Here is a 15,174-nt window from a genome sequence, read left to right on the forward strand (position 1 = left end):
TTAATGTCGGCCGGTGCGTTTCGCGATGACCATGAATCCCAGCCCCGCAGTGTCTTAACATTGTTAAAACACTGCGGGGCTGGGATTCAGGGCCTGGCGCAGCACATATGTTCGCCTCTCACACTCGGGTCCTTACACCCGCTTCAGACTGTGCGGCGTCATCTGATCCCTTATCGCATGCCACGGCCATGAAGCCGCACAGTCCGCAGAATGCGGAAGGAGATGAGGGACAGGCGAACTGATGCACTGATCATGCCCATCAATCACACCCTCGCAGTCCCAATAACTAAGACAACGAGGGGCGTTGTGTGGGTCAGGGCAGCCGCAGAGGCGCAGGCAGCCAAACCATGATGCCAGAAGACGGGCAGCGCTACCAAGGGGGTTGCAGCGTGTCATTACAAAGGAAAGTCACAGCACCGGGACGGTTAAATGGTCACACAGAGGACACATTTTAGACGTGTTTTCAGTTCCACATGTGCGAGGAGAATACGTTTATGAGCCACCTTGCACACATGCAGCATTACCGCTGTACAAGGTGGCCTTTAAAACGTACAAACGCCTGGGGGAGGGGGGACAGGTTCCCTTCAATTTCAGTTCTTGTGTCTGCGTGGCTTTTGCAGGACACGATGCCGGCTGCACAGCAGGGGAACAGCTGGCGGTGCTGAACCCCACTGACACATTGGCTGGTGTTTTTCTCTGTGCAGCTAGCAGTACCGGGCCCCAACTGGCGGTGTTGGAGCCCGGGGTCAGCAGGAGGAGGAGAGGGAGCAGAGTGTAGGCCGAAGCCTGCACTGGCGGCAGCTTTTGGGTCTGTTGTGCCTGCATGGCAGTTGCAGGACACGTTGCCGGCTGCACAGCAGGGGAACAGCTGGCGGTGCTGAACCCCACTGACACATTGGCTGGTGTTTTTCTCTGTGCAGCTAGCAGTACCGGGCCCCAACTGGCGGTGTTGGAGCCCAGGGCTCTGCAGGGGGAGCAGAGTGTAGGCCGAAGCCTAATTGAACCAATTTCAAAGGTAACCTTTAACCCCCCCTCAGGGGTTACAAAGTAGAAGAGCCACAGCTTATGCAGCAGTAGTGCTGCACAAGTCAAAGGTTGCTCTTTTAATTTCGCTCCTTGCACACGCTGAAAGGAACACGTATAACATTTAGCCCTTTATACAGTCAAACTGTGTTGGAGGCGCGAGTTCCCTTTGTAATGAGACGCAGCACAGATGTCAAGAATCCCACCTTGGTGCTGGGTGCAGCCTCCTGAGCATTGTTATTTGCTGTACAGGAGTCTGCGCTGTCGTGTTATCCCCTGGCCTAGCGCTGTTAGCGCTGCCCATGTTCTGGCATCATTTAATGTCGGCCGGTGCGTTTCGCGATGACCATGAATCCCAGCCCCGCAGTGTCTTAACATTGTTAAAACACTGCGGGGCTGGGATTCAGGGCCTGGCGCAGCACATATGTTCGCCTCTCACACTCGGGTCCTTACACCCGCTTCAGACTGTGCGGCGTCATCTGATCCCTTATCGCATGCCACGGCCATGAAGCCGCACAGTCCGCAGAAGGCGGAAGGAGATGAGGGACAGGCGAACTGATGCACTGATCATGCCTATCAATCACACCCTCGCAGTCCCAATAACTAAGACAACGAGGGGCGTTGTGTGGGTCAGGGCGGCCGCAGAGGCGCAGGCAGCCAAACCATGATGCCAGAAGACGGGCAGCGCTACCAAGGGGGTTGCAGCGTGTCATTACAAAGGAAAGTCACAGCACCGGGACGGTTAAATGGTCACACAGAGGACACATTTTAGACGTGTTTTCAGTTCCACATGTGCGAGGAGAATACGTTTATGAGCCACCTTGCACACATGCAGCATTACCGCTGTACAAGGTGGCCTTTAAAACGTACAAACGCCTGGGGGAGGGGGGACAGGTTCCCTTCAATTTCAGTTCTTGTGTCTGCGTGGCTTTTGCAGGACACGATGCCGGCTGCACAGCAGGGGAACAGCTGGCGGTGCTGAACCCCACTGACACATTGGCTGGTGTTTTTCTCTGTGCAGCTAGCAGTACCGGGCCCCAACTGGCGGTGTTGGAGCCCGGGGTCAGCAGGAGGAGGAGAGGGAGCAGAGTGTAGGCCAAAGCCTGCACTGGCGGCAGCTTTTGGGTCTGTTGTGCCTGCGTGGCAGTTGCAGGACACGTTGCCGGCTGCACAGCAGGGGAACAGCTGGCGGTGCTGAACCCCACTGACACATTGGCTGGTGTTTTTCTCTGTGCAGCTAGCAGTACCGGGCCCCAACTGGCGGTGTTGGAGCCCAGGGTCAGCAGGAGGAGGAGAGGGAGCAGAGTGTAGGCCGAAGCCTGCACTGGAGCAAGTTGAAAGGGAAACTTTAACCCCCCCCAGGCGTTTGTAGCTGAAAGAGCCATCGTGTACAGCACTAATGCTGGAAAAGGTAAACTTAGCTCTTTTAATTATGGTCCTTGCACATGCTGAACCTAACACTTATGAAAAGTGTCCCCTCCTACCGTGATACCGTTCGGTAGGTGGAACTTTCCTTTGTGATGTGATGCAGCACAGCCGTCATTCTTACCCCCTTGGCGCCGTGCGCCGCCTCCTCAGCGTTGTTTGAATCAGTCCCGGAGCCTGCGCTGTTAGGTTAGCCCTTGGCCATGCACACATTTTGCGCTGCCCGTCTTCTGACATCATTTGGTGTCAGGCTGGCTGCGCCTGTGCGGCCGCGCTGGCCGAGATCCCGCCTCGTACTGTCTTCTGATTTCATCCCACTGGGGGCCTGAGATACGTGGCCATGCGCAGTGCATATCCTCGCCTCTCACTCCCCTCCCTACGGCTTCTTCAGACTGTGCGGTGTCACGGCCGTGGCATGCTATTAGGGACCAGCTGACACCGAACAGTCTGAAGAAGCCATAGGGAGATGAGTGAGAGGTGGAGGTTCAGATATGCACTGCGCATGTCCATGGATCTCAGGCCCCCAGTGGGATGAAATCAGAAGACAGTACGAGGCGGGATCTCAGCCAGCGCGGCCGCACAGGCGCAGCCAGCCTGACACCAAATGATGTCAGAAGACGGGCAGCGCAAAATGTGTGCATGGCCAAGGGCTAACCTAACAGCGCAGGCTCCGGGACTGATTCAAACAACGCTGAGGAGGCGGCGCACGGCGCCAAGGGGGTAAGAATGACGGCTGTGCTGCGTCACATCACAAAGGAAAGTTCCACCAACCGTACGGTATCACGGTAGGAGGGGGCACTTTTCATAAGTGTTAGGATCAGCATGTGCAAGGAGCACCACGAAAAGAGGCACTTTTTCCCTTTGCATCATTACTGCTGCACAAGGTGGCTCCTTCAGTAACAAACGCCTGGGGGGGGGCAGGTTCCCTTAAATTTAACTTGTTGTGCCTGCGTGGCGGTCGCAGTACACGTTGCCGTATACACAGCAGGGGAACAGCTGGCGGTGCTGAACCCCACTAACACATTTGCGAGGTGTTTGGCTCTGTGCGGACAGCACTTCTGGACGGCAACTGGCGGTGTTGGAGCCCAGGGACAGGTGGAGGAGGAGGAGGTTGGAGGAGGTTGGAGGAGGTAGGAGGGATTGCCACACACACAGCAGGGGAACAGCTGACGTTACTGAACCCCAATAACAGAGGAGGGACTGTCGGGACTGTGCGGACAGCACTTCTGGACGGCAACTGGCGGTGTTGGAGCCCAGGGACAGGTGGAGGAGGAGGAGGTTGGAGGAGGTAGGAGGAGGTAGGAGGGATTGCCACACACACAGCAGGGGAACAGCTGACGTTACTGAACCCCAATAACAGAGGAGGGACTGTCGGGACTGTGCGGACAGCACTTCTGGACGGCAACTGGCGGTGTTGGAGCCCAGGGACAGGTGGAGAAGGAGGAGGTTGGAGGAGGTTGGAGGAGGTAGGAGGGATTGCCACACACACAGCAGGGGAACAGCTGACGTTACTGAACCCCAATAACAGAGGAGGGACTGTCGGGACTGTGCGGACAGCACTTCTGGACGGCAACTGGCGGTGTTGGAGCCCAGGGACAGGTGGAGGAGGAGGAGGTTGGAGGAGGTAGGAGGAGGTAGGAGGGATTGCCACACACACAGCAGGGGAACAGCTGACGTTACTGAACCCCAATAACAGAGGAGGGACTGTCGGGACTGTGCGGACAGCACTTCTGGACGGCAACTGGCGGTGTTGGAGCCCAGGGACAGGTGGAGGAGGAGGAGGTTGGAGGAGGTAGGAGGGATTGCCACACACACAGCAGGGGAACAGCTGACGTTACTGAACCCCAATAACAGAGGAGGGACTGTCGGGACTGTGCGGACAGCACTTCTGGATGGCAACTGGCGGTGTTGGAGCCCAGGGACATGTGGAGGAGGAGGAGGTTGGAGGAGGTTGAAGGAGGTAGGAGGGATTGCCACACACACAGCAGGGGAACAGCTGACGTTACTGAACCCCAATAACAGAGGAGGGACTGTCGGGACTGTGCGGACAGCACTTCTGGACGGCAACTGGCGGTGTTGGAGCCCAGGGACAGGTGGAGGAGGAGGAGGTTGGAGGAGGTTGGAGGAGGTAGGAGGGATTGCCACACACACAGCAGGGGAACAGCTGACGTTACTGAACCCCAATAACAGAGGAGGGACTGTCGGGACTGTGCGGACAGCACTTCTGGACGGCAACTGGCGGTGTTGGAGCCCAGGGACAGGTGGAGGAGGAGGAGGTTGGAGGAAGTAGGAGGAGGTAGGAGGGATTGCCACACACACAGCAGGGGAACAGCTGACGTTACTGAACCCCAATAACAGAGGAGGGACTGTCGGGACTGTGCGGACAGCACTTCTGGACGGCAACTGGCGGTGTTGGAGCCCAGGGACAGGTGGAGGAGGAGGAGGTTGGAGGAGGTAGGAGGAGGTAGGAGGGATTGCCACACACACAGCAGGGGAACAGCTGACGTTACTGAACCCCAATAACAGAGGAGGGACTGTCGGGACTGTGCGGACAGCACTTCTGGACGGCAACTGGCGGTGTTGGAGCCCAGGGACAGGTGGAGGAGGAGGAGGTTGGAGGAGGTAGGAGGAGGTAGGAGGGATTGCCACACACACAGCAGGGGAACAGCTGACGTTACTGAACCCCAATAACAGAGGAGGGACTGTCGGGACTGTGTGGACAGCACTTCTGGACGGCAACTGGCGGTGTTGGAGCCCAGGGACAGGTGGAGGAGGAGGAGGTTGGAGGAGGTTGGAGGAGGTAGGAGGGATTGCCACACACACAGCAGGGGAACAGCTGACGTTACTGAACCCCAATAACAGAGGAGGGACTGTCGGGACTGTGCGGACAGCACTTCTGGACGGCAACTGGTGGTGTTGGAGCCCAGGGACAGGTGGAGGAGGAGGAGGTTGGAGGAGGTAGGAGGAGGCAGGAGGGATTGCCACACACACAGCAGGGGAACAGCTGACGTTACTGAACCCCAATAACAGAGGAGGGACTGTCGGGACTGTGCGGACAGCACTTCTGGACGGCAACTGGCGGTGTTGGAGCCCAGGGACAGGTGGAGGAGGAGGAGGTTGGAGGAGGTTGGAGGAGGTAGGAGGGATTGCCACACACACAGCAGGGGAACAGCTGACGTTACTGAACCCCAATAACAGAGGAGGGACTGTCGGGACTGTGCGGACAGCACTTCTGGACGGCAACTGGCGGTGTTGGAGCCCAGGGACAGGTGGAGGAGGAGGAGGTTGGAGGAGGTAGGAGGAGGTAGGAGGGATTGCCACACACACAGCAGGGGAACAGCTGACGTTACTGAACCCCAATAACAGAGGAGGGACTGTCGGGACTGTGCGGACAGCACTTCTGGACGGCAACTGGCGGTGTTGGAGCCCAGGGACAGGTGGAGGAGGAGGAGGTTGGAGGAGGTAGGAGGAGGTAGGAGGGATTGCCACACACACAGCAGGGGAACAGCTGACGTTACTGAACCCCAATAACAGAGGAGGGACTGTCGGGACTGTGCGGACAGCACTTCTGGACGGCAACTGGCGGTGTTGGAGCCCAGGGACAGGTGGAGGAGGAGGAGGTTGGAGGAGGTTGGAGGAGGTAGGAGGGATTGCCACACACACAGCAGGGGAACAGCTGACGTTACTGAACCCCAATAACAGAGGAGGGACTGTCGGGACTGTGCGGACAGCACTTCTGGACGGCAACTGGCGGTGTTGGAGCCCAGGGACAGGTGGAGGAGGAGGAGGTTGGAGGAGGTAGGAGGAGGTAGGAGGGATTGCCACACACACAGCAGGGGAACAGCTGACGTTACTGAACCCCAATAACAGAGGAGCGACTGTTGACTGTGCGTACAGCACTTCTGGACGGCAACTGGCGGTGTTGGAGCCCAGGGACAGGTGGAGGAGGAGGAGGTTGGAGGAGGTAGGAGGAGGTAGGAGGGATTGCCACACACACAGCAGGGGAACAGCTGACGTTACTGAACCCCAATAACAGAGGAGCGACTGTTGACTGTGCGTACAGCACTTCTGGACGGCAACTGGCGGTGTTGGAGCCCAGGGACAGGTGGAAAAGCAGAGGAACACAATGTAGGCCGAAGCCTGAGAAAGTCGAAAGGGAACCTTTAACCCCCCCCCCCCCAAGGTGTTTGTAGCTGAAAGAGCCAGCTTGTGCAGCACAAAAGATGCAAAAGGAAAAGGTGGCTCTTTTCATCATGCTCCTTGCAAACACAGAACTAAACACTTATAAAATGTGTCCCCTGCAACCGTAAAACCGTCCTGGAGGTGGGACTTTCCTTCGTAATGTGACGCAGCACAGCCGTCATTCCTACCCCCCGGCGCCGCGCACCGGCTCCTCAGCGTTGTTTGATTCCGTCCCGGAGCCTGCGCTGTCATGTTATCCCGTGGCCAGGCACACTTAGCGCTGCCCGTCTTCTGGCATCATTTGGTGTCAGGATGGCTGCGCCTGTGCGGCCGCGCTGGCCGAGAGCCCGCCTCGCAGTGTCTTCTGATTTAATCCCACTGGGGGCCTGGGATCCATGGACATGCGCAGTGCATATCCTCGCCTCTCACTCCCCTCCCTACGGCTTCTTAAGACTGTGCGGTGTCACGGCCGTGGCATGCTATTAGGGACCAGCTGACACCGAACAGTCTGAAGAAGCCATAGGGAGATGAGTGAGAGGTGGAGGTTCAGATATGCACTGCGCATGTCCATGGATCCCAGGCCCCCAGTGGGATTAAATCAGAAGACACTGCGAGGCGGGCTCTCTGCCAGCGCGGCCGCACAGGCGCAGCCATCCTGACACCAAATGATGCCAGAAGACGGGCAGCGCTAAGTGTGCCTGGCCACGGGATAACATAACAGCGCAGGCTCCGGGACGGAATCAAACAACGCTGAGGAGCCGGTGCGCGGCGCCGGGGGGGTAGGAATGACGGCTGTGCTGCATCACATTACGAAGGAAAGTCCCACCTCCAGGACGGTGTTACGGTATCAGTGGACACATTTTATAAGTGTTAAGTTCTGCGTGTGCAAGGTGCTAAACAAAAATAGCTACCTTTTCCTTGTGCAGCATTACTGCTGCACAAGGAGGCTCTTTCAGTAACAAACGCCTTGGGGGGGGGACAGATTCCCTTACATTTCAGTTGTTGTGTCAGCGTGGCGGTCGCATGACACATTGCCGGCTACACAGCTGGGGATCAGCTGACGTTACTGAAACCCAATAACACTGGGTCGTATGTTTTGACTGTGCAGACGGCACTTCTGAGCCTCAACTGGCGGTGTTGGAGCCCAGGAATTTAAATTCAGGTGGTAGAAAGATGAACACAACAGGAGACCTGGATAACGTATACAGTGACCTAATTATTTAATCAGGAGGAGGAGTGGCAAATTCCTGCGAGATCCAGGCCTTGTTCATTTTCAGGAAAGTAAGCCGGTCAACGTTATCGGAGGATAGTCGCATGCGACGGTCAGTTAGTACACCACCTGCAGCACTAAAGACACGTTCCGATAATACACTGGCCGCAGGGCAAGACAGCACCTCCAATGCATACTGGCTTAGCTCTGGCCATGTATCCAGCTTTGAGACCCAAAACTTGAAAGGGGAAGAGCCGTCTGGGAGTACAGCAAGAGGGCAAGACATGTAGTCTGTCACCATCTGACGGAACCGTTGCCTCCTGCTGACTGGAGCCGTCTGTGATGGTGTAGACTTTTGTGGGGGGTCTTGCCTTGGGCAGAGGCACTGCTTCTGCTCCCTCTTTGTGCAGAGCCTCCACCACTGCCTGGACGCACTGAGCTGCTTTGGAATGCACTAGCAGCACTTCTCTCAGTTGGAATGGAGAAGATGATGGAATTGACCAGTGTGTCTTGGTACTCCCGCATTTTTCGCTCCCGGTTCAATGGTGTGATGAGGCTTTCTACGTTGTCCCGGTAGCGAGGATCGAGGAGGGTGAACACCCAATAATCAGACATGTTGAGAATGTGGGCGATGCGGCGGTCGTTTCTCAGGCACTGCAGCATGTAATCCACCATGTGCTGCAGACTGCCAACTGCCCAAGAAACGCTGTCCCCTGCTGGAGGCGTGATCTCTGCCCGCTCGTCATCACCCCACCCTCGCTGTACACACTGAGTACTGGACAATTGTGTAACTCCCTCCTCTGGACGGATGTCTTCCTCCTCCATTGACTCCTCCTCATCCTCCTCACAAACTGTCCCCTGCCTACGCGTTTGTGAGGAACCACGTGGCGCTGACTGTCCAGAAGATGATGGAAATGGTGAATCCTCATCCTCCACCTCTTCCACAACATCATCCCTTAGCGCTTGCAGTGATTTTTCAAGCAGGCAGATAAGGGGGACAGTCATGCTGACTAGTGCATCATCTGCACTCGCCATCCGCGTGGAATAATCAAAGGGACGCAAAACCTGGCAGACGTCATTCATAGTGGCCCACTCTGTGGTTGTGAAGTCTGTACGGCGCTGACTGCGACTTTTTTGCGCCTGAAGCAGCTGGTACTCCATTACAGCTTGCTGCTGCTCACACAACCGCTCCAACATATGTAACGTGGAATTCCACCTGGTAGGTAGGTCACATATGATGCGATGTTCCGGCAGGCGGTGTCGGCGCTGCAGAGCCGCAATGCGCGCTTTTGCCGTGCTGGAACGCCGCAAGTGAGCACACTCTAGGCGGACCTTGTGCAGCAGTGCATCAAGATCCGGATAGTCCCTCAAAAAGCTCTGCACGACCAAATTGAGCACATGTGCCAGACATGGGATGTGAGTGAGGTTGCCGAGGCCCAGAGCTGCCACCAGATTTCGGCCATTATCACACACTACCATGCCTGGCTGGAGATTCGCTGGCACAAACCACACATCGCTCTCCTGCTTGATGGCATTCCAGAGCTCCTGCGCTGTGTGGCTACGATTCCCCAAAAAAATTAATTTCAACACGGCCTGTTGACGTTTGGCCACGGCTGTGCTCATGTCGGTCGTAACAGGTACACGTTCATCACGGGTCCATGTGGAGGTGGACTGTGACGGCTCCTGCAGCGATGATTCTGAGGAACTGGTGTAAGAGGAGGAGTCAATGCGTACAGAATGGATTCCTGCAATCCTTGGAGTGGGCAGGACACGTCCTGCGCCACTCGCACGGTCTGTACCCGGCTCAACGACATTAACCCAATGGGCAGTGAGGGAAAGGTATCGCCCCTGTCCATGTTGACTGGTCCACGCATCGGTGGTGAGGTGGACCTTGCTACTGACGGCGTTCAGTAGCGCGTGTTTTATGTGTCCCTCCACATGCTTGTGCAGGGCAGGGACGGCTTGCCTGCTGAAGTAAAAGCGGCTAGGCACATTGTACTGTGGGACTGCCAATGACATCAAGTCATGGAAGCTGTCAGTCTCCACCAGCCTGAATGACAGCATTTCCAGTGACAGAAGTTTGGCAATGCCTGCAGTCAGAGCCTGTGCTCGTGGGTGGTTTGACGAGAAAGGCCGCCTTTTCTCCCATGCCTGTACTACCGATGGCTGTAGACTGGGCTGGGAGTGTGTGGATGACTGGGAAAGTGGCGCTGCGGGTGGAATTACAGTGGGTCTCTGGACAACAGGGCCAGAGGTTCTTCCACGGCGATCCTGGGAGGAAGCCGAACCAGCTGCGTGTGAGCTAGAGGAAGAGGCAACACGAGCTGAAGAGGTGGTAGCTGCCGCTGTTGGTTGGCCTACCTCTTCAGTGTGTTTTTCTAACTCCGCCGGGTGCCTGTTGCGCACATGTTTCCACATGTTGGAGGTATTGAGGTTGCTGACATTTCGACCTCTTTTGACTTTTTGATGACACACGTTGCATCTGACATAGCAAATGTCATCTGCAACTGTGTCAAAAAAGGACCAGGCACTGCAAGTCTTGGGAGCGCCCTTTTTGGCTTTTGGAAGAGACATGCTCCTAACGGGTGCCAAAGCGGAGGCTGCAGGATCCGCAGTCTTCCCCCTCCCTCTCCCTCTTTGGGCCATACGGGGAATCTCTTCCTCAGAGCTGCTCCCACCACCTTCCTGTCCCTCACGCCAAGATGGGTCGAGGACCTCATCATCTACACTACCCTCTGCCCCCAACTGCTCCTCCTGGGTAGTCTCAGCAGCAGAGCACGCACCAGTAAGTGCCACCTGAGTGTCATCATCAGCTGATGCGGCCTGCGATGTGGTGACCGGAGCCACTGGCCCACCCGCCTCTTCAGAGGAAGACAGAAAAAGCTGTTGGGCATCACTGCACCCTGCCTCTTCTTCCATTTCTCCAATGCTGCTTGGCTGGCCCCCTGTTTCCAAGCCAAGAGATTCAGAGAACAGAAGTAGAGACGGCTCCTGTCCTGGGCTCTCTGTCTGCCTGGGCAATTTGGCAGGTGGTGAAGAGACAGATGGCTGCTCTCCAGTGCTCTGTGTCTGAGAGGATGTGGCACTAATGGAAGTTGATGCATTAGCTGCCATCCATCCGACAACAGCTTCAATTTGGTCTTGATGCAGCAGCGGTGTACGGCGCTCTGACACAAAGCTGCGCATGAACGACTGTTGCCTGGTGAAAGTGGGTGCTGATGAGTCACCGGTGCCCGCAGCAGGCACAGAATCCCCACGTCCCCTCCCTGCTCCGCGCCCACGCCCACGCCCACGTGCCTTACTCACTGCCTTCTTCATCTTGGTTGACTGATAAAGATAAGCAGAAAAGTACTAACGGATTTGTGTGCTTATTCCTGAGCAACTCCTCCTAACAGGTATAAGAAACACTAATTTTCTAAAGTGTGGACTAGACTTTAATATGAGCTAATGTGGCCTACACAAATGTAAAGTGGTGTAACTGGTGTGTTTGGTGAACTTTATTATTTATTTCTTTTTGGGGGGCTGAACTGACAACAGATAGAGCTGCAGTCACACGGAGACCGTGCAGACAGACGTAAACGGCGCTGCAAGGCCCAAAAACCCTCCTCTACGTTATCCTATGTAGTGTTTTTCCACAAGTTAGCTGGAGACGGGTGGAAAGACACTAATAGGATTTTTTTAAATAAATTAGCAGCAACCTACACTACTTGAAAAAAAAAGAAAATTGATTTGGCGGTATGACGCAGTGAACAACCCTGAGCTGGAGACAACCAGGCTATGGCTGCTCACAGACTACAGGGCGAGCTGCAATCACACGGAGACCGTGCAGACAGCCGTAAACGGCGCTGCAAGGCCCAAAAACCCTCCTCTACTTTATCCTATGTAGTGTTTTTCCACAAATTAGCTGGAGACGGGTGGAAAGACACTAATAGGATTTTTTTAAATAAATTAGCAGCAGACTACACTACTTGAAAAAAAATTAAAATTGATTTGGCGGTATTACGCAGTGAACAACCCTGAGCTGGAGACAACCAGGCTACGGCTGCTCACAGACTACAGGGCGAGCTGCAGTCACACGGAGACCGTGCAGACAGCCGTAAACGGCGCTGCAAGGCCCAAAAACCCTCCTCTACTTTATCCTATGTAGTGTTTTTCCACAAATTAGCTGGAGACGGGTGGAAAGACACTAATAGGATTTTTTTAAATAAATTAGCAGCAGACTACACTACTTGAAAAAAAATTAAAATTGATTTGGCGGTATGACGCAGTGAACAACCCTGAGCTGGAGACAACCAGGCTACGGCTGCTCACAGACTACAGGGCGAGCTGCAGTCACACGGAGACCGTGCAGACAGCCGTAAACGGCGCTGCAAGGCCCAAAAACCCTCCTCTACTTTATCCTATGTAGTGTTTTTCCACAAATTAGCTGGAGACGGGTGGAAAGACACTAATAGGATTTTTTTGAATAAATTAGCAGCAGACTACACTACTTGGAAAAAAAAAAAAAAAAGAACAGTATGAGGCAATGAACCACCCTCCCTGAACTGAATACAACCAGCTATGGATGGCCTATGTGGCTGCACTCAGACTAGAGAGTGGGCTGCACTCACACACACACACACACAGACCTTGCAGATCGCTGTGAAAACAGCGCTACAAGGCAAAAGCAAGGTGAATAGTAGGTGAACACAGCGGTTGCTAAATTAGCCTTTGGAAAGCACAAAGAAGCAAATCGCTATCTCTAAACTGTCCCTCAGTCAGCAAACAGCGTCCTGTCACTAACTGAATTCACAGCAGAGTGATCGCAAAATGGCGCCAGCGACTTTTAAACTGCAGCATGACATCATTTCAGCAGCCAATCACAGCCTTGCCAGTACTTTCATGCCCTCCATGCTAAACAGGATGTGCCCACACTTGGAATCATTCTCATTGGCTGAATTTCTGCATTTTGAATCTTGGAACTTCCGATTCCGGTATCTGATACGCGGCAAGTATCGGAATCCCGGTATCGGAATTCCGATACCGCAAGTATCGGCCGATACCCGATACTTGCGGTATCGGAATGCTCAACACTAATTTCCACAAACGAGGTAGATTAAAGTAAAAAAGAACACATTTATGGATTAGCTAGATAGGAAGAAGTATAGGGCATTTTATAAAAGTATTAATTACATAAGTAGTTAGGGTATATAGATAGATATTTAGAAAGAACTTTTAAGTTACCAGACCATCCTTTAATGATAGTCATGTGAGTATGAATGTTTTCAATATTTGTATTTTCTATTTAAAAATCCCATATTTTTTGGATTAGAAGACACACTTTACTCCAAATTTGTCATAAATAATGGGGTGCGTCCTATAATCCAAAGTGAGCTTACCGAGGGGGGTGGAGCGGAGTCACATGAGGCAGGGTTACTGCTTCATGAGGCTGGCGGTGGCAGGAGCAAAGCGATGCTGAAGTGCCAGGGCTCTCAGAAGATTGCGGAGCTGGTGAGCAGAATCCCCTTCCCAGGAGATTTTCCTTCTGTGGACTTTCAGAAAATGGCCACCGGAAGTGGCGCATGTGCATATTGAGATCTTGGGAGACAATATTCTCAGGAGAAGAGATCTTGGAAGGAAAGATCTCATCTCCCGAGTCTGCAGTATGCACGTGTTTCTCCTCTGGAAACCCACCACAGGTAAATAAATGGAAAAACGGACTACACTCACCAGCAGCAACATCTTATGAGAGCCCAAGGCCCGCAGTATTGCCTCACTCCTGCCATCACCGGCCTCCTGAAGCAGCGACTCTAACTCGTGTGACCTCACTTTGTCGCAGCCAACCTCCAGGTAAGCTACCGTTAAAACAGGCTATAAGACGCGCCACTATTTTATTTAAAAAATAAGAATTCTTTATTTTCCAAATTCAATTTTGAGATGCGTCTTATAATCTGCAAAATACGGTAATTGTTTTATGCAATAATTATATTTATTAACAAACGATTTATATATAAATAATTGTATTTTCTGAATCATGGGAAGACCAAATCAGTAGATTTCATTAAGCATTTTTTTTCAGACATTAAGACCCATGTTGCAAAAGGTGTATGTACACATGAAAGAACTGAATTTGAAAGTCATTATTATATTTCTGCATTTATATTTGCACTTGCAGAATTGCTGCTTGCAGTGCATACTAAGTTTTCTGAGAAAGTGGTGTTAGAATTACCTCCAGCTCAATACGATTAAATTCATCAAAGCATGCCCAAGCTCCAGACTGTGCCAGACCTTTGAAGAATTTCCCCATGGCTTTATAGTCTAGTCCATCTGAGCAGTTAAAAACAACACACTAAAAAAAGAAAGTAAAGGGCGGTTAAATATTCATAAGAGCCAATTCTAAAAAATGTTTGTAAAAATAAACAGACGGAAAAAAAATAAACTTAGTCATGATTGTACTCTGTATTCTTTTAAATAAAATAATTGTTTATAACGTTGTTTTTTTCACAACACTTACAGTTGACAACACAGTTAATTAAAAACAACAAAGAGGAAAACCATACATCTGCAAATGAGACAACACTGAACTTAATTATGGTTACTCAAAAAGATCAAAGTAGAGCTGAAAAAGAGATAATACAGCAAAAAGGTACAATGGCATCATTTCTTTTATTTTAGAAAAAGTTCAGATTGATAAATATTGATTGCTCTCTTTAGCAAATATCTGTCCAGTTTATTGCTTGAACTTATCAACATGGCCAGAGCAGTAAATAGCTACAGTAATATAAAAACCATAGCTAAAATCTATCAATATATTTTTATTTTAGTGATAATGAATAAAGGTTGTGATGAATCGGGTTTAGTAATCTGCAAACAATTCTGAGAAAAAGTTTGAATCTCACTATCACAAGATACTACAAATTTTAAGTAAGGTTGCAGACTAGTGATTCATGTAGGATCGAGTTTGAGTAGAATTTCCTGAAATTAGCAGTTTGACACAAATTCACACTTTTTGAGATTCAATTTATGGTTTAAAAAACTTGTTGGCCACTATTACCTATACTGCTGCACCATCAGAGAACAGGCAAACGTAATTTTGTGTTGCAGTGCAGGCCTCTCCATAATACTGTACATCTATAACATCTTATAGGCTATCATTCTTTGTGTAGGGGGTTCAGTTCATGGGCCACCTGAGATCTCTGATTCCCAATAGAGCACAATTTATACAGTGGGTATGGAAAGTATTCAAACCTCTTTAAATTTTTCACTCTTTGTTTCATTGCAGCCGTTTGGTTTAGTCAAAAAAGTTCATTTTTCTCATTAAAGTACACTCTGCACTGAAAAAAAAACAGAAATGT

At 52.1% G+C, this 15,174-nt stretch overlaps 1 protein-coding gene across 1 annotated transcript in view; it reads right to left on the reverse strand.

Moving 5' to 3' along the window:
• The window catches only part of LOC143775062 (dynein axonemal heavy chain 3-like), a 2,972,411-nt gene that overhangs the window by 1,796,025 nt on the left and 1,161,212 nt on the right, over positions 1-15,174 (reverse strand). The window contains exon 32 of the mRNA XM_077262897.1: positions 14,049-14,168. Coding sequence (XP_077119012.1) covers positions 14,049-14,168 — 120 coding nt within the window. The remainder of the gene's footprint in view (positions 1-14,048; positions 14,169-15,174) is intronic.

The sequence above is a fragment of the Ranitomeya variabilis genome, chromosome 5 (genome assembly GCF_051348905.1).
Source record: "Ranitomeya variabilis isolate aRanVar5 chromosome 5, aRanVar5.hap1, whole genome shotgun sequence".
NCBI classification, from domain to species: Eukaryota; Metazoa; Chordata; class Amphibia; order Anura; family Dendrobatidae; genus Ranitomeya; species Ranitomeya variabilis.